The sequence below is a fragment of the Diadema antillarum genome, unplaced genomic scaffold (assembly GCF_040938485.1).
Source record: "Diadema antillarum isolate AM-2024a unplaced genomic scaffold, OU_Dant_1.0 scf00000205, whole genome shotgun sequence".
Taxonomy (NCBI): Eukaryota; Metazoa; Echinodermata; class Echinoidea; order Diadematoida; family Diadematidae; genus Diadema; species Diadema antillarum.
Window position 1 is genome coordinate 432,226 of NW_027271094.1, and position 27,061 is coordinate 459,286.

The 27,061-nt window shown below is 38.0% G+C and overlaps 1 protein-coding gene across 1 annotated transcript in view; it reads left to right on the top strand.

Moving 5' to 3' along the window:
• LOC139724025 (uncharacterized) overlaps nucleotides 1-22,323 on the top strand; it is a 93,426-nt gene extending 71,103 nt beyond the window's left edge. Inside the window, exons 21-41 of the mRNA XM_071635224.1 lie at nucleotides 271-404; nucleotides 1,219-1,363; nucleotides 2,025-2,285; nucleotides 2,597-2,726; nucleotides 3,278-3,445; nucleotides 4,241-4,314; nucleotides 4,956-5,083; nucleotides 5,689-5,833; nucleotides 6,152-6,516; nucleotides 7,089-7,326; nucleotides 8,742-8,890; nucleotides 9,482-9,632; nucleotides 10,632-10,762; nucleotides 11,343-11,490; nucleotides 14,331-14,603; nucleotides 15,849-16,231; nucleotides 17,436-17,664; nucleotides 18,631-18,752; nucleotides 20,056-20,239; nucleotides 21,483-21,596; nucleotides 22,148-22,323. Of these exons, the coding sequence (XP_071491325.1) occupies nucleotides 271-404; nucleotides 1,219-1,363; nucleotides 2,025-2,285; nucleotides 2,597-2,726; nucleotides 3,278-3,445; nucleotides 4,241-4,314; nucleotides 4,956-5,083; nucleotides 5,689-5,833; nucleotides 6,152-6,516; nucleotides 7,089-7,326; nucleotides 8,742-8,890; nucleotides 9,482-9,632; nucleotides 10,632-10,762; nucleotides 11,343-11,490; nucleotides 14,331-14,603; nucleotides 15,849-16,231; nucleotides 17,436-17,664; nucleotides 18,631-18,752; nucleotides 20,056-20,239; nucleotides 21,483-21,596; nucleotides 22,148-22,323 (3,848 nt within the window). The remainder of the gene's footprint in view (nucleotides 1-270; nucleotides 405-1,218; nucleotides 1,364-2,024; nucleotides 2,286-2,596; nucleotides 2,727-3,277; nucleotides 3,446-4,240; nucleotides 4,315-4,955; nucleotides 5,084-5,688; nucleotides 5,834-6,151; nucleotides 6,517-7,088; nucleotides 7,327-8,741; nucleotides 8,891-9,481; nucleotides 9,633-10,631; nucleotides 10,763-11,342; nucleotides 11,491-14,330; nucleotides 14,604-15,848; nucleotides 16,232-17,435; nucleotides 17,665-18,630; nucleotides 18,753-20,055; nucleotides 20,240-21,482; nucleotides 21,597-22,147) is intronic.
• The last annotated feature ends 4,738 nt before the right edge of the window (nucleotides 22,324-27,061 follow it).

Here is a 27,061-nt window from a genome sequence, read left to right on the forward strand (position 1 = left end):
AAAACAAACTTAACTCTGTCTGTCTGCAACCCGTGTCCACACCTGTTTATATATGTTTTGGTATAATTATGACACATGATATGATTCTGTTTATATATCAATGTATAATTTTTGTGTATCTGTGTAATTCACCTTTTAGTCGCCCACTCAGATTTTTTTTGAATAAAGACCTTTTAATTAATCAATCAATCACATGCACTTGTAAGGCGCTTAGAAACTTTGTATTAAGTGCAGTAAAAATGTTAATTATTACTATTATCATCTCTTTAGCCTTGGCAGCGACGTTCCGTGAGGCTCCACCGGGGGAGATGGTGGTTCTGGAAGGGGAGAGCATAAGGCTACCATGTCGGGCTCTGGGAGCACCTAAGCCTACTATCACGTGGGTTGGGGATGAAAACGAAGAGGTAACTTAGCCAGTGAAGCACAGTATAAGGAGTATGAAGAGCCAGTAGAGCCAAGCTTAAAGTTGTTGATACCTGGATGAGAAATAAGAATGTAAAAATTGCCGTGCTTATGGTATGCAGTGTATTTTGTGGCAATGGAAATATGATTGTATACATACTGGTAATAATCAAGGAGTGCTAAGAAAATTGTTATTTGTTATCCTTGCATGGACAATGAAATCAAGAGGTGATTTAGTTCATGAAATATAATGTGTAATTGTATTCATAATGCAACACATCTGAATATATTAACAAAGTAGTGGCATGATCAATGATGCCATGATCTTGATGATTGTGTCATAAAGTGTGGCTGTCATTATTGTTACTGTTTATATGTAGTTGCTATTAGTGGTCATGCACTTACGGAGAACCTTCTAATGTGGGGTGATTGAACAATAGGTGTTAGGAAGTTTGACCAAATAATTATGATAAAGTGCTTCTATATTTCACTTGGAATTCTCCTATTGCCTGCCACACAATAACAAAAAACAAAACAAAAACACAACAACAGGTTTATATTCACTTAAATCTGTTACAATATCTCTTTACCACTAATCCCTTTCCCCAAAAATCTTTAATGTGGAAAGCAGAACGTTGCCTACAGTAAGTACATGTATGTTCCTTTTCTCACATTAGTGTTTTATTGGGCATTCATGCATGCTGTCGTTGTAAGAATCCATTGATTCTGCTTTGACCATAAGTGATTTGAATCCCTGTGACAGTCACGTATCAATGCAAAATTTTGTTTAATGCCTGGAGTGTGTTTTACCTGCAGATTGTACAGACAGATCGTCTCAGGGTACAGTCCGATGGTTCACTGACCATTTGCAACACAACGGAGTCTGATGAGGGAGACTACACATGTGTGGTGGACAACAAATATGGCTATGAGACCAAGAGGACACAGCTGTTTGTTAGAAGTAAGTGTCATAATGTCTGTTTGTGAATTGACCTGCCTACTCTTTCTAAAAGTTCTTGTGTGTTTGTGCGTGTGTGTGTGTGTGTGTGTGTCTGTCTGTCTGTCTGTCTACGTGTGCTTGTGATACAAGTGTACGTGACAATCGTCTTGGCAGCAAGGCACTGCAGATGGACTGGGTTGAAATTCTGTACAATCAGACTATAGAGATTGATATGTCGCAGAAAGTCCAAATGCATTTCAAATGTGATATGTATTAGGTATTTAAATATGGAATGCGAGGAGAATATGGGAAACCATTAAAACTGCATGATAAATACATCATCTTGAGAAGCATGTATTCATTATCCCTTGAATACTCCTGCACATGATTGTCTTGTCTTTGCAAGATGGAATCCAGTAGTTGTGATTTTCATGTATTCACAATAAAAATAAGTTGTTTTTTTGGCTTCCCTTTTCATGTTTTTCCCAAAAGTTGCCTGATCTGAAGCATTTCTCTCTCCATGTAAAATGTATGTTTTTATTGGAAAATTAAACTTTCATTTTTTGTCCTGATTCCTGTTACATCTCTGTTTTGTTACTTTATTACTGTTATGAACCAACTCAAGTAAATTTGTCTTGCTCAAGACATATGCATGTATATGCGTGTGATGTTTTTCCATCAGGGCGAACACAGTTTGCAGCCAGTCCAAGCAATGTCACCGTATTGGTTGGTGGACCTGTATTCCTCCCCTGCGTTGTGACCCCTGACCCCGACTTGGAGACGACCATTACTTGGGAGACGCCCAGACACCAGAGACTGATGGATGGAGCTGATGGATCCATCTATATCGCCATGGTAACAGAGGATGATGAGGGGATGTATACATGTGTTGCTCAGACCGATTTGGACAGAGTGTCTACATCTGCCTATGTCAAAGTTACAGGTATTACCTTCTCTTGTTTTGGGTTTAGTTTCAATTCCTCTTCAAATTCAGAAACACTTGTTAGGTCAAGTGTCTGTACAAATGAGGTTTGAATAAGGCATCAAATTATTCAGTGAGTTTAATAAGTGACTTATTTAAAATCCAGTTGTATGACAGTTGATTGATTAGCATCTGACATAGTGAGCTCTTCATTAAGCTGGATAAAGACAAGATATATGTGTATTATGTGTCACAACTACGGATAATTTGAGAAGGGTTGTATGCATTGCATTTAATCCATGAAATCTATCCATAATTCTGCTTGATTTCAGAACCCCCTCAATTGTGTGGCAATGGCAATCTAGACCCGGAAGAAGATTGTGATCCAGGCCCACATAATGCCTCCAGCCCTGACCCTTGCTGTGGAGCGGACTGCCGTTGGCGGCCAGACATAGAGTGCAGGTACTTGCTCATAAAATTGCACAGACAGTATGAAAGCTGAGCCTCTCATCTCTCAGGTTGGTCAAGCAAATGGTTTTGCAGATTTTCCACAAGGTCAAGCTTGACCACCACAAGTTCGTTGATAACTGCCTTGTGGCAGTGTTTCAGTTCAAATTTTCATACCTATGCAAAAAGTCGTTTCGGAAAGAAATTCAATCATTTAGTAATTAATCAATATTCATACATTGTCTGGTTGGTAAAACATGCAATGGAAACCTTATGATGCAAATCACAATTTTTAAAGCTTGAATAAAGACATGAGATTTTCATCTGGAAGGAGAGACACTGTAAAGAGCATGAGGAACGTCTTAACAAGAAGAAGTTTCCAAGAATGTCAGGAGATGGAAGTATGTCTAAAGTTGAGATGGCATGAGATACAGAATGATGGTAATCTCATTCATGGTGTAGAGGTTTTGGAGAGAGGTTGTCACAGGGCAGTTGTATCTCACAAGTCTTCATCACTATACTGCCTAAATTCCTCATCTCATTACATGCATGTACGTTCTTTAAAGGGAGGAGTCAGCCTGCTGTAACAACTGTCAGCTCCAACCTCACACCGTGCTCTGCGAAGACATTCCGGAGGAACACTCGGAGTGTCGGCTGGCAGCGTACTGCAGCGGCTCACTGCCAGAGTGCCCCGCTCCTCTTCAAATGCCTGATGGAAGCCCTTGCAGAAATGGGTGGGGATTATTATTATTGTTATTATTATCATTGTTATTATTTCTATTATTATCATCATTATCATTATTTTCATTATTGTTATGATTATTATTGTTATTATTACTATTATTATTATTATTGTTATTGTTATTATTATCATCATTATTATTATTGTTGTTGTTGTTATTATTATTATTTTCATTATTGTTATAATTATAATTATAATTGTTGTTGTTGTTATTATTATTATTATTATTGTCATTATTATTTTTTTTTTTGGAGGACTTTGGGAAGACATTTTCCATCACAAATCCACAGATTTACACTCAAGGAGCATAGGAAATCTCGCTGAGTATTCGACTGAAAGAGACCATTCCGATTTGATGAAGGGGTATTATTAGAAGAAAACGAATAGAAAGAAACAGAATGAACCAACAGCAGAAGACCAAGTCAAATAATCGGATCTGTGCTGAAGGCTAGTAAATCAAAGTTGAGGATGTAAACGCTCTGATGAAGAAAGCATTTCATTCAGACATTTTGTCCTCATAATGGTATGGCATATAGCATTTAGACAAAACTAAAACTGAACTTGATACAGAACAAAAAGTGCATCAATACCAGAAACAGATGTACACTGTATTCAGATTAAACACACTATCTTTAATAAAGTGCTTCAATTACTGTCAGATTATATTTTTTCTACTTTAAAGTGCAAACAAATACATAATACAAAGCTCTTTCAGAATGATTCATTGAAGTGATGGAGTAAAATAATTATAATTTTTTTGTTTATATGTTGCTTTCTTTTGTTCTAGTGGCCAGTGTTTGGATGGAGAATGTCGCCCATTCTGTGAGCTGTATGGACTTGAGTCTTGCCTGTGTTCGGAAGGTGAGATATTTGTTTATATATATAGTTTTTTATTATTTTCTTTATTTATACAGGGTGGCCCCATCAGTAATCAAGTACAGTTTTCCAAAGGCCCCTGTAAACAAACATCTGTACAACATCTGTAAACAAACAAACAAACAAACAAACAAACAAACAAACAAACAAACAAACAAACAAACAAACAAACAAACAAACAAACATACATACAAACAAACAGATATCTGAGCTAGTCTTAAATCATTACTCTGTCATGTACCTATGGTTCTTCTTGCTTGTGTAGGTGTATGATTCTATTTGGTTAGATGTCATTGGACATCAGAATGTTGCAAATCATATTGTTATGGTCAAATACAGAGTACTGCATCATCGTAGAAGCCTTTGAATCAAACTGAGGCTCACCTGCCAAATATTTTTACAGGACGTAAATACTCTAGTTTAGATAAGAGGGGTACTCTGAAATCTGATTATGTTAATTGTAGAATTACACCATCATTCAGTAATGCTTGCCAGCTCCCCATATATGCACAACATTGTCTTTTATCCCTTGAGTCTATATGGTAATGTAGATCATAAATATTCATGAATAGAACAGGATCTTATGCATATTCATGATCAACTCTTTTCATGGCTCTTGAATACAGTTGGATCCTCCTGCCTGCAATGCTGTTTATACAACAGTGAATGCAAGCCATACCTTAGTACCAGCAATGGAAGCCCAACCCCTCTACAAGACGACCTGCCATGTGGAGATGGTGGTGTGTGCAGCCAGGTCAGTGAACGCATACAACACCATTTTCCTTTTACTTGTATTTAGTCTGGTCATTAGTTTATGATGTGACAGAGGCGTTTTAGATTGACATTCTGACAGGAGGAGGGGGGGGGGGGGGGGGGAGGTGTGTTCCGTTGCAGCCTCTAGATTGATCCAGTCCAGGAGTTAATGTTCATATTGTTTTTGTTCTCTACTAATGTGCCTATAAAATAAATTGTAGGACCAGTGTTTTCACATCTTATGCTGATGATGAGGTCAGTTTTGTCTCAGATTTGGTTTTGGAGCAGTTTGAGATGATTTTAACTTGTCTCTCAAGGAAATAATTTAACCACTTGAATTAAGTAGTCCATCATACATGATTTTAAGAAGTTTTGTTTATTTGTTTGTTTTTTAAGAGCATATCCATTTGTTCACCAGCTTTTATCTTATCAGCACTGTCAATTTTTGCCTCTATTGCATTGTGAATAAATGATTAATTTGAAAAAAAAGAAGAAAAAACATGTCACATGATTAGCATAGGTTTTGAAGACATGCAGTATGTGGCTTTCACATCATTGTTGGTTGTGTATTGATAAATGCATTTAGGCAACATGTTGCTTTTTCAGGGAGTTTGCACTGGGGAACAGACAACTCCAAGACCACCCACCACAACATCTAAGCCACTCACGACAACACTTGAGCCAACCACAACGCCTCTGGTAACAACTGTAACCACGGCAAGCACAGCAGCAATGACTGAAGCCATCATTGGTAAGTTGACTAATACATACCATGTCATAAAACCTCACTCAGATGATGGTGTCAAAAAGCTATTTCAGTAGAAAGTAGTAGACTATGGCTGAATCATACTGAAAATGTCAAGGAAAGCATTGGTTAGGTTTCGCTGATATTAGGAAGCGTGTCATTGTAAGATCCCATTCTGATGACTACTCGACTGTTGTGACAAAGTATAATGTGTACTCTGTAATGATCTGGAAATATGCTCGATTTCAGTCTTCATGACTGCAACCTTGCAATTTACTTGGCTTATTTGCTCTGTTGTTATAAATTCAATCTCCTTTTTCCCAGAGAGGATGCCTAATGCCCCAAGAGAAGTGACCCTTACATCTCTGTCCTCGCCCCTGGATGTCCAGCTGTCATGGTCAAGCGACCCCGAGGACCACATCGAGCAATTTGAAGTTGAGACACAGACACCGTATTCCCGCAATAGTTGGTCAATGTTGACCTCTGTCCCCGGCAACCAGACCACGGCACGGGTCACCCTCTTCCCTTACATCAGCTATCAGTTCCGGGTCACGGCGGTCAACGGGATGGGGCGGTCCCAGCCGGGGGAGACGACGGGTGTGTACTACACCCCTCCTGGTAGGCCCATCAGTAACCCCAAAAATGTCACTGTGGTTGGGAAGGACGGACAGCTTGAGGTGCAGTGGCAGGTGAGAATGCCGGTTGCAAAGCATTTTTTATGATCTTGACTCAAAAACTCAGTTTCGATTGTTTTGTTTGGTTGTAGCTACATATATTGGGTCATGCTGGTCATCACATACATTCTTTTCAGTTTAGGAGTAGTTTGAGTTGTAGCCTTGTGTTGGTACAGAGAGAGACCAGTACTGAAATGCAGTGATGGACAGGATGGCGATTTGAAATATTATGAGTCTTTAGTCAGTGTTGCATGTCAGGCATTTTTCTTGTTTTTCATGTGCATTGACAGAATGTGTGACAATTATATTTAGGAAACCAGATGGTAATATTTCACCTCACAAATTATTCTGCGTACTCATCCTTATTCATTAGCTGTGTATATGTGTGTGTGTGTGTGTGTGTTGTTTGTGATAATTAACATGAGGTAATTCAAGTAATCATATTGCTCACAATATTACTTAATGGTAGAAATATACCCCTTTGCTAACAGGAAGCAGATGTTTCATGTCTTGAATCTATGAGAATGACCACGTATATGAGCCAGTGGGTTAAATGTGATATACATGGCCTCTTTATCCACTCCCAGCCTACCAGACCCGAGGAGCACGGTGCCCCCTTCTTCTCCTACACCATCCGCTGGCGCCTGCTGGGCAGCCAGACCTGGCAGGAGAAGGAGGTGAGTATGTTCCATCACAGCTTTATCATCCCAGCCAGCAGTGAGGATGAAGCCTACCAGGTGATGGTCCAGTCCATCAACGCCGTAGGACCAGGACCCGAACCAGATATCGTCACGTATGTCTCTGAGCTGCAGCTGGAGAGAATTGGTTAGTGCATGTCATGCTAGAATTTAAACTTTTAATTCATAGTGTTTCGAGTATTTCACATTTGTATAAACAGGATGGTGGGCTGCATGGCTCAGTTGCTAGCAAGTCTGCCTAATGCTTATTAGACAAATCCCCTTGAAGTAAATAGCAAGTTTGCTGAAGAAGTTAGAGTGTTTTGCGATGCATATTTTATTTTTCTACATATATTTTGTGATGAACGATCCCCCTATTTCCAAGTTCAAAAGGCGCTTATATTCTCTGAAGGAAAAATTGTTGGTTTGTGGTATGTCTATGTCTATGTCTATGTCTTTGTCTATGTCTATGTCTATGTCTATGTCTATGTCTATGTCTATGTCTATGTCTATGTCTATGTCTATGTCTATGTCTATGTCTATGTCTATGTCTATGTCTATGTCTATGTCTATGTCTATGTCTATGTCTATGTCTATGTCTATGTCTATGTCTATGTCTATGTCTATGTCTATGTCTATGTCTATGTCTATGTCTATGTCTATGTCTATGTCTATGTCTATGTCTATGTCTATGTCTATGTCTATGTCTATGTCTATGTCTATGTCTATGTCTATGTCTATGTCTATGTCTATGTCTATGTCTATGTCTATGTCTTTGTCTATGTTTATTTTATCAGTTGTCTTCAAAGTGCTAGACCTCATCGTAAGGTTTTGCAATGTCTTTTAAACAAAGTGTGGCTCTATGTTGCTTCAGATGGTAACTTAGTAGATGTTTTACACTTTTCAATAAGTTCACATGACAAAATAGTTATTTAAAGATTCAGATATTTTGATGAGAAGGCAACTTGGAGATGTCCTCAGCATTTAAAGGGACTGTGGATGCAAAGTTGAAGAAGTTTTCATGATTTCTGGATGTGTAATCCATCCTTTCGATTATAGTTTGGTCTACATTTGACAAATGCAGCCCCATCTTTAATGCTGTTGTGAGGGAAAAGTTTGGGAAAACTGAGAGTTGGGGCTATCATTTCTGTTCATGTCAAGTGATTCACTGCATGAGCATCTTCATTTGCTCATAACAATAAGCACATGTTTACCAAGCACGGAAGGAATGTTTTGGGGAAAAAAAGTCCTGTATCATATATATAATATCATATACCTCACAATGCATTGTTTTATTTCAGAGTAAAGGAAAGAATCCACCATTAGAGAAAAGAAAGAAAATAGAAGCTACAAACTCTCTTATCTTACACTGTCATGGTCTGAGCTGTCACATGATGATAAGATTCCGAATGCCGTCCTGTGATGAAGTTTGGTAAAATTTATGGAGACATTCTTTGAGATGAGGACTACTATTTCCTGCACTGAAAACCTTGTTATTGTAAAACAGGATTCCTATACCTAGCATTAACTAGAAATATTCTGACTTAGCCTCCTTGAGGACAGCTACAACGATACCTCCTAAAGCATACCTAGTCATGGTCAGGAGACCCCCAGAGATGACCAGAGTTCTGGTAGGAAGTCGACTCTCCCTCCCCTGTGAGGTGGACAGCTACCCAGAGCCTCGCATCGAGTGGTACTTTAATGGTCAGCAGGTCAGTTGACTGCAAGTCGCAACCCTGATTGATCTGATCAGAAATCTTTGCACATTTAAAGGAATTGTTTTCTATTTGTCATTGGACAGAAAATAATCTAGTATTTCTGAAGTATTTTCAAATCAAATTTTTGTCCTTGAAGGAAAATGTCCAAGTTACACATTCCAAGTGGAGTTAAATGCACCTACATGATTTGTGTAAAAATGAATTGATATGCTTGCTCATGTTTGTCATTCATTGATTTAATAGAATTTTCGTTGAAATGCTAACTATTTATGATGAGAAGTGTCTGGTCTTGAACTCCAAATTCATGAATATTCTGTAATCATGTGTTACAAAGAGAAGAGAATCAGAAACAAAGGTCAACTTTTGCTCACTCACATGGATGATGATTTTATCGCAGATGATTCTAAATCCAAGTGTCATTGCATACATCTATGTCATGCAAAAGATTCTTTGTATGGTACCCCAAAATACTGCTTATTTAACTTCAATGTTATTAAGAGCATTGTGCTATGTCAGACTTTCTTACTGATAGTCTGTCCTTGTTTTTGTTTTTTTAAGTAACTCTCTTGTCCTATTTTTCTAAAGGTTGTGGAAGAAGATAATCGAGAGATAGAGGCGAATGGTCAGCTGGTCATTGACCCCGCTGACCTCTCAAACACAGGACGCTACGAGTGTCGTGTGATGAACTTCTTAGCAGAACAGGTGGAGATTGTAGCCAGTGAGGTGTCTGTACTCGGTAGGTCATCATCATCCTAAATTTCTCTTTTCATAAACCACTCTGTTATTGGGTATGTTGGTTAAAGCTATGTAGCAATTATTGCAAAGCATTTCTACGACATAGGTTTCAATCATGTCATGCTCTGGGTCCCATTTCATAAAACTTGGTATCGGTGACAACTGCCACATTGAACTACAATGTATGACAAATTTGCTCTCAGCCAATCAGATGCAGGGACTTCAGTAGCTTGTAACAGCTATCACAACTTGTCACTGATAACAAGTTTTATGAAACGGGGCCCTGATGCACAGTCCTGTCAGCGGCTTCTGTGTAACAGACACTGTTAAAGTGGAATTTTTTGCGGTCTTGAAATTTTCACGCATTTCGCGCAAACAAACACTAGCGCAAAAATAAAAGTTCGCCAGTATTTTTGCTTGCTATATGTTCCAACAGTTGCTCTCTTGATTGTGCGGAATTAAGAACATGTGAAACTCTTCTTACTCCACCGAGCGTGAAAAATTAGTCATGCGAAAATATCCACTTTTACAGTAGTCTATATTACAGTGTTTCAGAGGAAGGGATATGTACACATTGATTTTCAGATGATAAATTGTTTTGTGGTGAGAGATAACTGGTTCCATCTCATGAGGTTTCTTTTGAGCCATTGGTTTATGAAGACTTTGGATGCCTTTGAAAGAGAAAACAAAGGAATTAAAGTGATTGCCTGAAGCATACTGTGTGTCCTAAGATGCTTCATTATTTCACCAGTCTCTGCTGTCCTACAAAAAAGCAAAGAAAAGTCTGTCTTATGAACTTTAAAAGTGAAGAACCTCATTAGTAAATTTCTTTTCTGCGTGTTCTTGCGTTTCTTTGAAATCAGTGAGCGGCACTGAATGTATTTTCAACCATGATATGTTCCTCTTCCTGTGGAATCCACCATTATTGTTCTAATCACTTACTCTCCCCCCACCCCCCAATCTTGCTCACACCACTCCTCATGGTCCCTGCTCTGTGCAGCTCCAATGCTAGCCTTCACTATCAGGCCACCACCCTCTTCAAGAGCATGGGTAGGAGACCCAGTGGAGTTGCCCTGTGTGGCCGAGGGCTTCCCACAGCACTCTGTTGTCTGGAGGTTCCAGGGTAACGAGGTAACACCCTCGTAGTTTGGCTTCAGCACCTTTTTAACCCATTGCTTATTGGAAACAGCTGTGCTATGCATTAAATCTATTGACAGTCACTATAGATTGGGGGTAAGAAGATTAATCCAAACATTTGTTGTTATTGTTAACTGTAAGCAACATGCAGGTGTAACAAGTAATGTAGTGTAGAGTTCATTATTAGAGTGTGTATTACAGTCCTTATCAAATGTTGTTCTACTTTCATTTTGGTCACCAAGGATCATATTATGGTTGCATTGTACACATCAGGAAAATATAAAGATGTTCTTTTAACATTAGACTGTGGACTTTTCCCTTAAGAATTGTAGTTTCCTGAATCAAAGGCAGTTTACCTCTTAAGCTTAGATGTAGAAACATGCCCAATTGTAGGGCTGAAAGACATCATTTGGTAGAAAATGTCCTGAAATATATAAAGCAGTATTTAATGGTGTTTCAGAGGAGGGAAGAAAGTGAGCCAAATGTGATAGTGTATATACATGACCACAAGTTTTCACTCTTAAAAGAAAAAAACATATCTTTGTGTATTCCAATCCTGTTACCATGGCAACAGATTGCATATGGCGCAAATATCTACATGGCAGAGAATAAATCCATCATCATACCGGAGGTGGACAAGACGCAGCAGGGCCTATACCAGTGCATCATCTTCAATGGTCTCCATAACGTCAAGATGGCCGACAGTGAGCTCTTGGTCAGAGGTAAGTGGGGTGTATAGAGGGGGGCAAGCTGATTTTTGGGCATGTTAATGAAAATACTTACTCAGTTTTTGTTTTTTGTCTTCTTTTTTTTTTTCATTTGAGCCTGTACCTGAAGTTAAACAATGTAAATGTAAACACGTGGTCACTGTCAAACACCACTGATATAAAAGAACAAGCTCAAAAACAGAGGGTAATATGATTTTAATGTATATGATATAATTTATGCATATATATATATATATATGAAGAGTTTGTTCGCAAAAACCGATAAGTCCATATTTGCCAAATGGAGATATTTGCGATTAAAGGTCAGGAAAAATAAAGAGAATAATAAGAAAATATTTGCTTCTTTTGACCATAACTTCAAAAATGTACCTTCATATGTAGTGATCATTATGTCATTTTTAAAAGGTATTATTTTGTACTTTATGACAGAGACCGTACTTTAAAATCTACAAAAATGGACTTATCGGTTTTTGCGAACAAACCCTTCATATATATATGTATATAAATGTATATAAATATACATATAAACCTCATTTGATGACTGCTTGATCCTTAGTAAATAGTTTTTGCTGCCTAGCAGTCAGCTAGTGGTTTTTCAAGGTGCACTATCTAAAGCGTATCTTGCATGATTCTGTAGTTGTGGGTTATTACCCACGCCGATGAAAATCGGCAGGGGGTTATGTAAAGGGTTCCGTATGTTTGTTTGTTTGTTTGTTTGTTTGTTTTTTTTTTGGTTTTTTGTTTGTTTGTTTGTTTGTTTGTTTGTATGTTTGTTTGTTTGTTTGTTTGTTTGTGTACAAGATAACAAGAGAACGGGTAAACGGATTTGCACGAAATGTTCAGGGAATGTTTGGATAATGACAGGAAAGAATCGATTAGATTTTGGTGATAATCGGTTGACCCTTGCAAATTCTGTGTGACCTTGAAGTTTTGACCCCATGGTATAGTGACCATTCCGAAAATTTCCCGTTTCTCACTTTGCGATTTTCCGCTGCCATACGAAAACATAAACTCCCCAACGATCCGACTTCGCTGCTCAAATGTTCGTAAGAATTCCGAAATTTACGTTTAGGCCTATTTGAGGGACTATGTCCTTCTAGATTTATGAAAGTTTGTTCTCCGTCATCACAAACTGGCCCGTATTTTGATGATTTTTCAAATTAACATTGATTGTTTTTTTCGTTGGAGGAGCATTTTGCTCGGTCGCAGTCACACTGCACGATATGCGTGCTCAATGTCAATGCGTGTGCAAGGCCGCTGAAAATGCATCGCGCTCTACACTGTTGGTGCAAAATTGCACCGGGGACGTTGCGGCGCTCGTTGGTGGCTGAATACTGGTGCAGTAGACATTTGCATTCAACCCTTGCATTGAATAATTCCCGTAGACACTAATCATAGGGGTAATTGCCTAGGGGGTACGTAAATTTTGTTTTTCTTTTTTGCTTTTGTGGATACCATCAAAGATCGTACACTCATACGACCTTTGATATTTTATGATTTTTCAAATTAACATTGATTGTTTTTTTCGTTGGAGGAGCATTTTGCTCGGTCGCAGTCACACTGCACGATATGCGTGCTCAATGTCAATGCGTGTGCAAGGCCGCTGAAAATGCATCGCGCTCTACACTGTTGGTGTAAAATTGCACCGGGGACGTTGCGGCGCTCGTTGGTGGCCGAATACTGGTGCAGTAGACATTTGCATTCAACCCTTGCATTGAATAATTCCCGTAGACACTAATCATAGGGGTAATTGCCTAGGGGGTACGTAAATTTTGTTTTTCTTTTTTGCTTTTGTGGATACCATCAAAGATCGTACACTCATACGACCTTTGATATCATCACACTCTCGGCTTGCTATAATCAAAATATCCCGCAAGAAAACGGCGTATTTCTCGATTTTTAGCGCTTTTTCCGCGACCCGTCGCGTAGACAATACTCTTAAAACTGGACTTAATTCGCGCGCGCTTGGAAAAGTTCCGATTCTGCACTTTTGACGGTGGAATTTGAGATTTTCGATGGATTTTTGGAGGAGACTTAAGGACTTTCCTGTACGTGAATGAGTGTTAATACCGTATGTGTAATGATGTGATTTGCGTGTGATGTGACTGTAGAACCAAAGATCGTACACTTCAGTGTACGATCTTTGGTAGAACTCACTGGCTGGTGATAAAGCACACTGGCAATTAAGTGACCGAATTCTGGTAGATGACCGAATGCACATTATGTTTACCCCGACTTTGTACTTAGGCGTGGGTCTGCCGCCTTTGACGGCCCCTCTCTAGTTGTTCATTGTGTATTGCATTTGTCTATCTATTTTGGCACATTGTGAAATGATACTTTATATAATTCTGTTTTCTGTGACCGGGAGCGCAGCATCTTCATTTTAATGCCCTCATCTAGCGTACATATCTAAACCGGTTAAGGTTGGACTGATTTTGCTACAACACGCATTTTTCTTAGACACTTGCCCGCGTATACTCTATACTTGTCCTCAGTGGGTTAAAATCAAGTGGGATGCGGTATATAAAACAAATATTGACTGCTTTCATAGCATATACTCTAAACTTGTCCTCAATGGGTTAAAATCAAGTGGGATGTGGTATATAAAACAAATATTGACTGCTTTCTCTCAGGCCATAGTTAAAACTATCACCCTTGGTGATTTCTTTGGGCAAATAGTTCTAATCATGTCTCTTAAAGCAGTCAATTTTTGTATGATATACTGCAAAACATAAAGAGGAGGGTCCTATGGTCATTTTTTTACTATTCTTTTATTTTTTTATTTTTAATACATGCAGTCACTATTTCACATTATTCTCATTTCCTGTATCCAGAGCCACTGGACGTGAGCACCACAGTGACCGGAGCGTTTGCCACGCCAGGCTCCAACATCTCCCTGCCCTGCCAGATCATCACCGACATGCCCCTCGAGACTTCCTACTGGACTCGGAACGGAGAGATAGTTTACTTCAATAATCTGTACCAGACATCAACAGACTTCAGCATCCCGATTCCCATTGTCACCAGGGAGGATGGGGGGAATTACACGTGTGTGGCCGAGACTGCATTGAGTGTCAAGAATGTCTCGATGCAGCTGCTCATTCAGAGTAAGTTTGCTTCTTTTCTATACCCCAGGGCAAAAATCAGATTTTGCAGCTATCTTCTCCATCTGTCAATCAAAATCACTCAAGTACGCAAATACGCACAAAAATATTTCACACTGCCACAGTGTAATTTCAAAGTTGCCACCCACTAATACCATGCTAATTATAATTTTTTTTCATAACCATTAGTTTTTTAACAAAAAACAAAAATATCTTTTACAGTTTTAAAAAAGCATTTAGAATTATTATAATAGTAATGATAGAAGAGTTTTAAGTGGAAATAATCACAGTCTTGAAATATGTGCAGGATAAAACTTGTCATGACTAGACTTACATACTTGACACATCACAAGGTTTGGACCATTTGACAAGAAATGAACACTAACCTAACAAATTTTATAGTAATTGAGATGAAAGTGTAATATGTCTTTTACCATTTTTTTTTTTTCTGGTACGGTTTTGCTCTAATAAGGTTTAAATTTTCTGGGTACCCCTCAGATACTATCAGTTGCGTATATGTTTTGGAGATGGAGTTCATTTAAAACAACTGACCCTTTTTATCTCAAAGAGGAATTTGTAGTATTGACACATCATTTTTAGCTCTACCAACTTGTATGATTAACCTGTATTGAATGAGATGCTATTTAACCTGCATATTTTGCAAGTATAACATTTTGCATTTGCTACATCGTACATCTAAGACACCATCACAATTGTTTGAATTTTCAGTGAAGAAACAAGTGAAGATAGTATTGCTTTCAGAAGAATACTTTGAGATTTTTTCCCTCTTGGAGGCAATTGATATACAAGAAATTATTTTGAAAGTTGTCTATATTTTGGCAAAAATGCTGCCAAATTCATGAAGGTAAAAGCTCTGCAAAATATACTGTGTACATTTATAGTATGTGGTGTGTGAAAAGAATGAGCAAATATAGGCACCAGCACAATCAAGGTGTGTCAAACATCAGTCAGTTTTTCTACACCAAATTTCTGGAATAGGTGTAGATTATCGGTCTGTTGTTTTTATTCTAGAGTCCAATTTGTAACTTTCCACACGAGTGATGCACATGCATTCTTATCAGTATTCATGTGCGTCTGCAAAACAAAACAAAACAAAAACAAAAAAGAACAACAAACATATTACTATGTGGCCCAACTATAAATATTTCTATAATCAATACGTATGTGCCAATACATGTGATGTCATAATTACATGCTGGGACCATCCTTTGTCTTATTTGACTCCAGCCCTACCTGATGCACCCTCTGGGGTAACCACCTACCCTGTGGAGCCCCCTACCAAGAGGGGTGTGTCCTTCGACGCCCCCTTTGATGGCAACTCTCCAATCTCAGCCTACCTGCTGGAGTACAGCAGCCCAGAGGCTGAAGTGCCCTGGAAAGTGGCCAAGAACATCACAGCCGGAGACGGGCGTGGCCTTGATACCGAGATCACGGTGCCCCCATTCTATGGCTTTTACGTGAGAGTGCGTGCTGTGAATGAGTTCGGCCTGTCCGAGCCTAGTGAGACTGCAGGGCCATTTCACCTCCCCTCCATGCCTCCGCTGAAGAATCCTGCAGTGATCAGGGCTAATGTGTCAGATGATGGACGGCAAATCAATATAAGTTGGGAGGTAATTTGTAACAAAAACAGTTCACTTTATCTGGTTGAATGCATACCATTTATCTAGTCATACATGCACTACACGCGCAGTTACATATGACCTGCCACCACCAAACCTGATAAAGTTAGAGACATTTTAAAGCCAGGTAATAGTTCAAACTTTATTTGTGATTTGGCAGAAAAACAAGACGTTTGCTATATGATGCTTATAAATCAAGAAGTATATATCCAGACTATTTTCTGTCTGACTTTCATAGACCAAGGATGGCTTGGAATTCTGTAACATTTCAATTTTTGTGAAGCATGTGACTACCAACTGTGTTTTCATTGATTGATACCTTGCACTCCCATTATAATGAACACGTTTATACAAAATTTCGGTTACAATGAAGTAAAAATTCAGCCGGCAAAATTATCCGCTCTTTGTTCTTTATTGTTTATTTGTTCGGTATATAACAAAATCTTGATATAAGGAAAGAAAATTGCCAGTCCCCAGTACTTCGTTATAATGGGAGTCCACTGTAGCATGCATATGGCTATTAACCTGTTGAGGACGGACTGATTTTGCTACAACTCGCATTTCCCATAGACATCTGCCCGAGTATACTTGGGACTCATCCTCAGCTGGTTAATTTGTATGCTTATGACTGCATCCAAAATTTCAAAGTTGACTTTATAATAACTAAACTCATCTGGTGGCCAGCTTTTTCATTGTGTCTGTAATAAGTTTTGGAAAATAAAATAAGCAAAATTACAATAAGAATCCATTTATAATAAAGTAAGAAAGTATGCATTTGACTTGTATATTGAAATTTTGTTACGATGGGTCACATTCAAAAAGGAGAATGGCCAAGAATATGAGAGAACAAGTAATGTTCATGAAACTGTTGTCAGCCCAAGAGTAGTCCTAACTTTGTTTAGGCTGTACTACATGAACGTCTGTTTGAATTATGGCATAGATGCCACAGACTGCAGTGCTCGGTATGTTTTCTGTTAAAAGAGCATTATCTCTTGGATAGAGAGCCAAATGCATGATGAATTATCACCTGTATGTGTGAATTGGTCCACACCACTGATTTACCAAAATTATCAAACTTTTTGTCACTGTCCAAATTGTGGTATTGCGTAATGATAGCAAATGTAGATTTGAAAACAAATTCTTCTCATGTTTAGCTGACCATGACTTACCACTTTCTGCAACTACTTTTGATCAGCCGCTGAAAAAGTCAGAACTGAATGGACCAGGGTTCTACTACATCGTGGAGTGGAGCGGTGCCAACCAACTGACCACAGAGATGCAGACCCTCGTTGACTACCGGCAGACGGCGGCGACGCTGGACGCAGACCCGGAGCTGATGCCGTACGACATCCGAATTCAGGCAGGCAATGAGTTGGGGCTGGCTCCCATGCCAGAGACGCTGACAGTTGGTATTGAGAGGAAGGGTGAGTGCAATGCCATTCAATGGCTTTAAAAAGTAGTGTCTGTTGACAGTTAAGGCAATGATATATGAAGAGTTGTTATAGCTCATGAATCAGATACAGGCTATCAATGTTGACATTTTGATCTTTAGTCCAATGGAAGAAGCATTATCATTTTTGTTATTATTATTATTATTATTATTATTATTATTATTATTATTATTATTATTATTATCATTGTTATTATTATTATTATTATTATTATCATTATCATTGTTATTATTATTATTCTTATTCTTATTCTTATTATTATTATTATTATTATTATTATTATTATTATTATTATTATTATTATTATTATTATTATTATTATTATTATTATTATTATTGATGATTGTGATGATGATGGTGATGATGTTGATGATGATGATGATGATAGTGATATTATTATTGTTATCATTATTATCATCATCATCATCATCACCATCAACATCATCACCATCATCATCACCATCATTATTATTATTATTACTGTCATTGTTTTTGCCCATGTTTTTTTATGATGTTATCATCATGCTAATTATGATGCTTAGCATTTATTCACCCATTGAAAGATATAAATACTCGGTGTTATAAAGGAAGTTTGACATGGTACAACAGATCAGATATAGATACAAGATACAAAGGAATAATTGTAGCAGAGAGTAGTATGAAAATATATGGGCCAGGACTCACAAGAGGGAAGTTCATGACTATATACTGCCCTGAATTATCTGAGCTCCTATGTGTTTTTTCACTTTTCTTTCCATTGCATTTTTTAAAAATCCTCATTGTCTTGTCATTTAGACGGAATTTATAACATGCCGACCCTATAGGTTCTTGCTAATAAGCATATTATTTACTTCTTTTTTGACTTCATGAAATACATTTAAACTCAGACACAAAACTCAATGACAGATGACACGAGTACCTGCTTTCTCTTAATTTCAGGCTGGGCAATACCCAATGCTCCAGTTTTAAGAGGTGTGGATATTATTTCTTCGATGTCAATCAATGTCACATGGTATCCAGTACCACCCAGGCCATCATACGGAAACATCTATGGGTACACTGTGAGTCAAAAACTTGTCTTCTCATCACTTGCATAAAAACAAAGAAAAAAACTGCTCGAGCTAGAAAGAATATATTGATGGGATAAAACAATGAATCCACAAGAGAGGTTTGTGCTGAAGCACTGCTGCGATATGCATATGTAGTCATATGGCAGCTTTAGATTATATGGGTGATCATCTGTGGAAGTCAATTTGTTGCACAGCAATAAGCAAAAATAGAGTAAATGGAGTGAAAAGCTAACTGGATTATAAATCAAAAAGTTTGGGTGCTGTAATGCATTTTTTTATTGATCAACCTGTCTGGATTATTATCATTGTTGTTATTTTTGTTTTGTTATCTGTATATCTCTGCAATTTCTTTTATATTCTTTATACATTGTAGATTTTCCACCTATTGCCACATGTATTGCCACATATCATTGTATACAGTATGTATGTCTTTCTCTTTGTCTACCATTATCTCACCCCCCCCCTCTCTCTCCATCTCCTCCCCCCCCCCCCCATATTACTATATGTCTCCCTATTATGTTCTCTCACCTTCTTATATGTGACCCTGCACCACAAAACAAACAAAAAGTCGCCAGACATGGATTTTTAGTTAAGGGCAGATTCTGAAAGAGCAGACACTAAGCTTTTAACTGATGTATAGCTCAATTGAAATGGACTCTCCTAACTTATCTAATATCGGAAAGAAAGCACATACTCTGGAAAAGTGTGAACCGAAAAAAGGGGCTCTGAAGTACAGGGTCTATCTGTCTATTCAAGCGTTTAATCTTTACCAAAACCATGGTAGCTGTGCGATGAATGGGACAAAACAAAGGATGTAAACCACTTGGGCAACAACAATGAAGGGATTATCAGATTAAGTTGAAATTGAAAATGCTCCATCAAAACATTCTGTTCATGATTAATGCCAACTTTCAAAGCAGTAGCCTTATCCCTTCAAAAGTTATCAGACTTGAAAGTGAAGAAATGAAAAGGGGCCTCTAAAGACATACCTGATCTCACTATTCTACAAAAAAAGAGTTGTAGAGAAACTGCTGAAAGTGCACTTTCCCATTCATTTTATGATCCCAAACTCAAGAATAATGTAGAAGAAGGGTAGCTCTTTCAGAAAATATGAAAAACTCGATATTGACTTAGTTGACCCGTTTCACCTTTTTTGAGTCCTCACGTAAAATCAAGGGGTGCGACTTTTTGTTCGTTTTGTGATGCACGGTCACATATAATACTCTCTCTCACTCTCCTCTCACTTATATATTACACTCATATATTTCACTATGTTTGACTTTTTGCTGGCTAGGTGATAGTGCAGCCAATAGATGGCTCCCAGTTAATGAGACCTCTGGACTGTCTCTCAACGGTCACCCACTGTGAGATCGACGGAGTGCACGGTGGCAGCCGGTACAGGGTGACCGTCAGGGCCAGTGGGGACGGGGGCCAGGGGTACAGCTCTTTACCCATGGATGTTCTGATACCAGCAGACTGTGAGTTCTCAGAAGTGGGTGGGGATGGTATGGGGGCGGGCAGTGAGGAGGACACTTGATTATAATGTAAATATGGCCATGAGCAAATTAGGATTCCATAATCTGTGCGTGAAAGTGTGTATGCCATATATTTTGTGGGGTTTCTATTTTCTCAAATGTCACAAGACAGGTCCTGTTTTCGAATTCAGCATGCAAACATGTTAACTCTGAACCCAACATGAATGCAACATGCACATGTCAGTTGCTCTGTTGAGTTGTGTACTCCACGATCTTACCACTTGCAAATTTTTCAGGAAGTCTTTATTTGCACAAATTTAGACTCCCTAAATATATGCTGTATGCAGTAGCTCATAAGATGCATTATATTTGTGCACGTGAGTGCAATGTTAGGAGTTGGCTGTAGATACTGCATGCTTACTGAATTGAGGTAGACAAATTAACCTCTGTACATTTCATTATGCTAGTCAGTAGAATGAAACCTATACATGTAACAGTGCACTTCCTCCATTCTCTTGGGGACTGTTCTAACCAGGCAGACATCCTCTGAAACATCCTTCTCAATTTCATACATCTGGGTGGTAGAAGTAGTGTATTTGAGAAATGTGCTATTCAGAGACACAGTGCTGTATGAGGGTTTGAATTCTTAACCTTCTGATTGGATGTGAACATGCAGTGGACCCTGACAGCTTCACCATTGTGCTTTTACAAGGCAATCCAATGTCTTTTAACCTGTCGAAGACGAGTCATGAGTACTTTAATAGGCAAGTGTCTATGGGAAATGCATGTTGTAGAAAAATTAACCAGTCCTCAAGGGGTTAACTTTTTCTAGGATTTATTGGTCTTCGGACCAGCCATGAAATGCTGGTAATTGTCTAGCTAAGGTCTTAGGGAAAATTAATTCATCACAACAGCATTGGTCATGGAAGCAAATGTTAAGCTGTTAACTGGTGAGCATGGCAAAATTATTACTTCTCAGGTTGGCAATGCAAAATTATATGGTAGAATATGATTGTCTATATCATACCATCATCGCGACTATAAAGCCAAAAATTCTGTAAAAGAATTCCGATTGGATGAAAGTTGCTGAACAGAGAGACTTGGAGTGATGGAGAAAAAAGTTTACAAACATAGAACCAGAAGATACTGTTATCCTATTACCACTGAAATAGAAATACCAGTGACTATTGAAAGAAGATGTAGATGATTGTGGTATTGTCATATGTTTTGTGATGTTTGTTGATAGTGCCATCTGTGGTGACCAAGATGAAGGTGAGGGCGTGGTCTCGGACGATGCTCATCAAATGGAATCAGCCCGACAGTGGGGATGTGGAGGGATATGTCGTCATGTACAAAGAAAGTGAGTGTACCTGTGCTTGTAGTTCGATGGTGTTATGCAGATATATCAAATGAACCAAGAGAACTGATCATATTTCAGATGAATTTCACAGTGATTGCATCTAAAGCATCCTGTACTAACAGTGGAGCTAAAGTTTGATTTGAAATTCTGAGAAAGATGGCTACTCACTGAAAGAGGACACACTTACTAAATGTAATGAGTGGAGGAGATTGTAAAATAGCGTATTGAAGGCTCCATAATATGCAAACATTGGCTTCTTGTATGTATTGTTCCTCCTGTGGTGTAAAGGAGAAGAATCTTCTTTGAGGATTCAGAAGCTTACACTGAGAAACTGGTCTAATCAGTGAAATACACACACTTTCAACTCTTTTACAGACCTTTGAGAATTGCAGCGTTGCAATCCAAAGTTCAGGCCCATTCCGGTGCCTATGTGTACTTGCTTCTAATGCACATGTTTCAAAAAGCCACCACTTAGCTGCATATTATTTTCAGTGCAATATATGTGAAGTGCATGTGTACACATATCTGGCTCTGAAATTCTGAATCCACAGGCAACACAGAGGGGCCCGCTATGGAGGAGTTGGTTGCTGTCTCACCGGAGCTGAGCTTAAAAATTGGTGGCCTCACGCCCGGTACAAGATATGATGTCTCAGTAGCTGCTTACAATGAAGCAGGGCGGGGCGAATCACAATCTGTCGTCCTCACTACTCGGTTGCTAAGTGAGTGATTTTTTTTTTTTTTTGGGGGGGGGGTAACCTCTGGCGTCTATTAGGGCACTATCAGAATTTATCATACATGTGCTTCTATATGACTCCAGTTGCAAGAGTATGCTGAACGAAGCAAAACATATTTTGATATTTTCTCATTAACTCTATGATTTCTCTTACTCACGTCTTTCACCATATTTCTCAATTTAAATCACATTGATACTAATTCAAATTAAACTTTCTGACGAGGCTATCAATGACTGATTTCATATCACTTTACATATTCATGATAATGTTCAGTGGGGTCATGTAATTACCACTTAAACTTCTTGCATCGTTAACCTCAAATAATCCAGAACTCTTTGACGTCATATCCATTTTACTCATCATCTTACTAAAGTTTTCCAATCCAGTAAAAATATACTAATTGTCATAAAGGATCATCCCTCATAATCTAGCCTAACTGGTCTGATAACTTTGACATAGTCATATCTTTACTTTTTATGCTGACAAACATTATTCAGATTGCATCCCCATGCGACATTCATAACATTGACTTCCTGTAATCTTCATCTTATTCTTTGTTCAGAGACAAAGCGATCTCGTGTATGAGGAGACGTCTCCTGTAACCTCCGACCAAGGAAGTTATTTTTGTTTCTGTAATTCAAGAGAGCAAGTGCAGAGCCAACTCTTGAAATATCGAAGCCGATGACGGAAAGAGTCTTGATATGCTCAGTGACTGTGTCAGACATGCCCCTTGCAAGGAGCGGTCTCTTCTTCAGTGCCGCTGCTTATTCGGCAAATGCCTTATTGTCTTATAAACAAGGACTTTGATCTTGCTTAAGAGGTTTTCCTTGACAGTAGATTTGCATCCTCATCAAGAGCAAGAAGGGACTCTTCTTCGAATGTGATAAGATGAATGAAAATCCTGATTTAAAAAAACAAGTAAAAATCAAATAATCTTTGATACTTCTGATGTGATACTTCTTCACCTGCATGAAAGACACACTTAGAACTCGGTGCATTGGTGGATAGATTCACCAAAAGGGAAGAGGGAGAGAAGTAAGTACTGATTTGCATAGATGTCAACCATTATATGAAATGGGAATATTAACATAAAGAAAAACATTGTTTTGTACGTGTATAGAAACAAAACCAAAAATCTTTGGTCTTCCTTAATAGCTCGATATCAGCACATAAGAGGGCAGAGATTCTCAATTTGTTCAGCATCATTTCATGCTCATGCATTTTCACTCATTACCCTTTAGCACATGCAATATGCAACTACATCATTTACAATTATTACCGAATTATTACTGAATCATCTGTTAACATATTTGTAACGTAACATAATCCTCAAAACTGCATTCTAAACAATGAATATCAGAGGGGACAAAAATTCTTACTTTTACAGAGTGGTTGAAAAAAAGAATGAGGAAAATACTGTACATAGCATACGTAGCAAATTACTTTGTTGCATCCATCATGCACATTTCAATCACAGACTAAATATGCTTCAAATCGCATCATCCCTCACTGGAATATTGGTCATATTACTGATGTGTTTAACACAGCAAGGTCAACTGCATGCTGTAAATGTACTATTTATCTGATTTTTTACATTCGCTGTATTTAGTTTTCTGCTTTAGACATGATGCTTAAGAAACGATTACAGATATTTGTGTCAGTATGCATTTGACAATGCCTGTTCTATGCAGTATGTATGGAAAGTTATTTTTATTTTCGAAGCACAAAAAAGTATCAACCTGTACAGAGTTTTTCGTGGTAATGGTTCCTTCTTATCTGATGAAAAAAATCTATGGAAGGCATTTTGTAAAGAATGGTCTGATTAATCCACATTTCCAGTGATCATTGAGTGTCTTGGTTGCATGTGATCTATAGGATCCAATGTTTAAAACTGATTCTTGGTTTTAAGAATAGTAATATGCTCTTGCCTTGTTGTGTGTGTTTTGGTTTGACTTTATATTAGATGTGTAATAGACAAAAACATCTGACATAATCCCATTGCCTTCTGAGGGATAACTTTGCATATCAAGGTGTGTCCCTTTACTTGAAGACTCGATTAGTACCATGGGGATACCATGGAGTGGTAGGCTTACCCAGCTCTGATATATTCAAGAATCCCTGTCGAGAATTGCTTACAGGTTTATCACTGATCTCTATGTGAGTACATACACATTTGAAGAGTCTGGGCTAGAGCCAACAGTTACCGATGAGTGTAGGTTTCGATGCACTAAATCGCTGATGGGCAACTCTATTCTAGCAGGCGTGCTCTGTTCGTAATTTTCACACGAATGAAGATCAATTCCATTGGACCACCCTTGTTACCCCGTGCTATGCATCTTTAAGGACCGTGAGCAGTGGCAGCTAACTGCTGAAGTGTTCGGAAAGTTTATCTTCCTTCTTCCCTCCATGGGAGAAAAAAAAAATGAGGCAGACTTGTTGTAGGTGTATATGATATGTGGTTAATTTTGAAAAAAATCATGGTTTGTGAAATAATTTCTCTGCCGCTCTTGTTTCCTGTACAAATGTAGTGTCATATAGAGAGAGTGCACCTTTGAGCATGATGTATAGGTTAGATATACACCGTATCAAGCTGCCGTGAAATATCCATGAATGGTATATTTTCTTCCTGGTATTGGAGTTACAGTGTGGTTTTAATTGTACAAAATAAGTTAGTAGAAAATATGCATAGATTTAGAAACAACGTTTTTAGTAAAAAGTATCAATATTAGTGAGCTTTTATGCAAAAAAAAAATTATCATATCATACATACTGTGAAGGTGCATTGTATTTTTTTTTTTTAATTACATGCTTGTAAACAGCTTCTTTTGATTTTTGGTAGTTTTATGTGTATATGATCTTTATTTAATAAAAACTGTGTGACTGCCGATGAGACTAATGATAATCAGTTTTTTTATTAAGCTACAGTATTTCACTGAAAACCAGATCGAAAATCAACTGGAGAATATGCATGCTATGTATGTACGTACCACAGAACCATAATTCGTGTGAAGGATTGAGTGATGACTTATATGACAAAGGGCATTGACCACTTTACATGTTGCAAACTATAGTGAATTATAGCCATCGTTGGGTGAGATTTGGTCTAGCTGACATAAACTGACAGCACAAGTATGCACAGCATAAATACATAACAAGAAGTATATCATGGTCATTGAACAGAGATGCCAAGACAAAAAGAAGAATTTATCTCAAAGAGAATGTAAGATCAATGTGAGCAGTGTATTGGTTAAACAAACCCAGTGAGACCTCTGAAGGTAATTATAGTATATGATTATCATGAGTTACTACTGTTTAAATATCAGCAAGTCAACTAACATGGTACGGATCTAGAAATAACAGCACCACCATAATATCAATTGTGTTGGTGTTTTACCTTCCCTTTGTTTTGTACATTCATATCAAAAGAAATATCTGTGTTTCTGCTCAAAACCTGTGTATTACATTTTTACCCATCTTCTATTCAGGCATAGGGAAGAAATACTGTGTCAGTTTGGTATGTAGTAATCTACGAAGGATTATGTACCTTAGTCAGGACAGGTGCCTTTGATTGCTGTGTGATGCAGCCCATTGGAAAATGTGTAAGTTGATGTAACGATATTCAAACATCCATACCTTTATTTACCTACATATTGCCTAATTTCATGGAGACTACGCAGATCTTCTCCTTTAACACGACTGCTCTCATTAAAACAATTCATCTTTGTACATATGTAGTACTCCTTGTAATCGTAGCATACTTAAACATACCACTACCTGGTAATAAATGCAACATATCTCAAATACATGTAGCAATGCTCAAGTCTGTTTAGTGTATATCATCTCTTTATTACATAATTTTTATGTAGTATTTCATACATGAGATAATCATTGGTGCTTTACATTGTCATGTACATACAATACCTTTGTATTTCTGTTCAAAATCGTACAAGAAAGAAAACAATAAAGTGTTTATATTTTGAACTGAATCTACATTTGTTTGAGCAAATATTATTTGTTACAGGAGACTCCTAGAATTCATAAGACTTTATCTGTTTATAAATATGACCTAGGTAAGGTGATCGTCATGAAATTAGGATGGAAAACTGCACTTTTTCATTTCACAACTCATTAAAAAGTTTTAAATCTTTAGCAGTTACTGAGGCAATCACTGAAATAATGCTGATAGGTTGCTTCTTGGAGGCTGTCACAGTAATAACGGGGATAACAATGTAAAAAATTTGCATATCTCTCTGTAATATGGCCCCCTCATCTTCCACAGTTGTGCAATTTGATGTTTTGGTATACCATCCTTCTTCCAAGAGTTGTATTCTATTCAAATCAGAAGATGTACTCATGTTACAACCCGCCAGGTATCTACTGTTCCTGGTTTGTGCAACTTTGTAAATACAAGTTATCTCGGTATCAACTTCTTCCAGTGTGAACTGATGTCATTAGATGCACATGCGAACTTTCACATGCCCTTTTGATGGAACATTCTCAAACGCTTTTACAAACACCTTGCCTTTATTTTGCTGGTTTGGTATCAAGCATATTTACTTCATCTTCAAAACTTTGGAATCCTTAGCCCTGTTTAGTGAAGAGACAATGGTTTTAAGTCATAATAACTGAAGCCATCATGCCAACAGTCCTTTACTACTCATAGCTGATATCAAATTGATGCTGGAGTTCTGTCATGGTGACTTACACGAAGATTGCAACTGTATGACATGC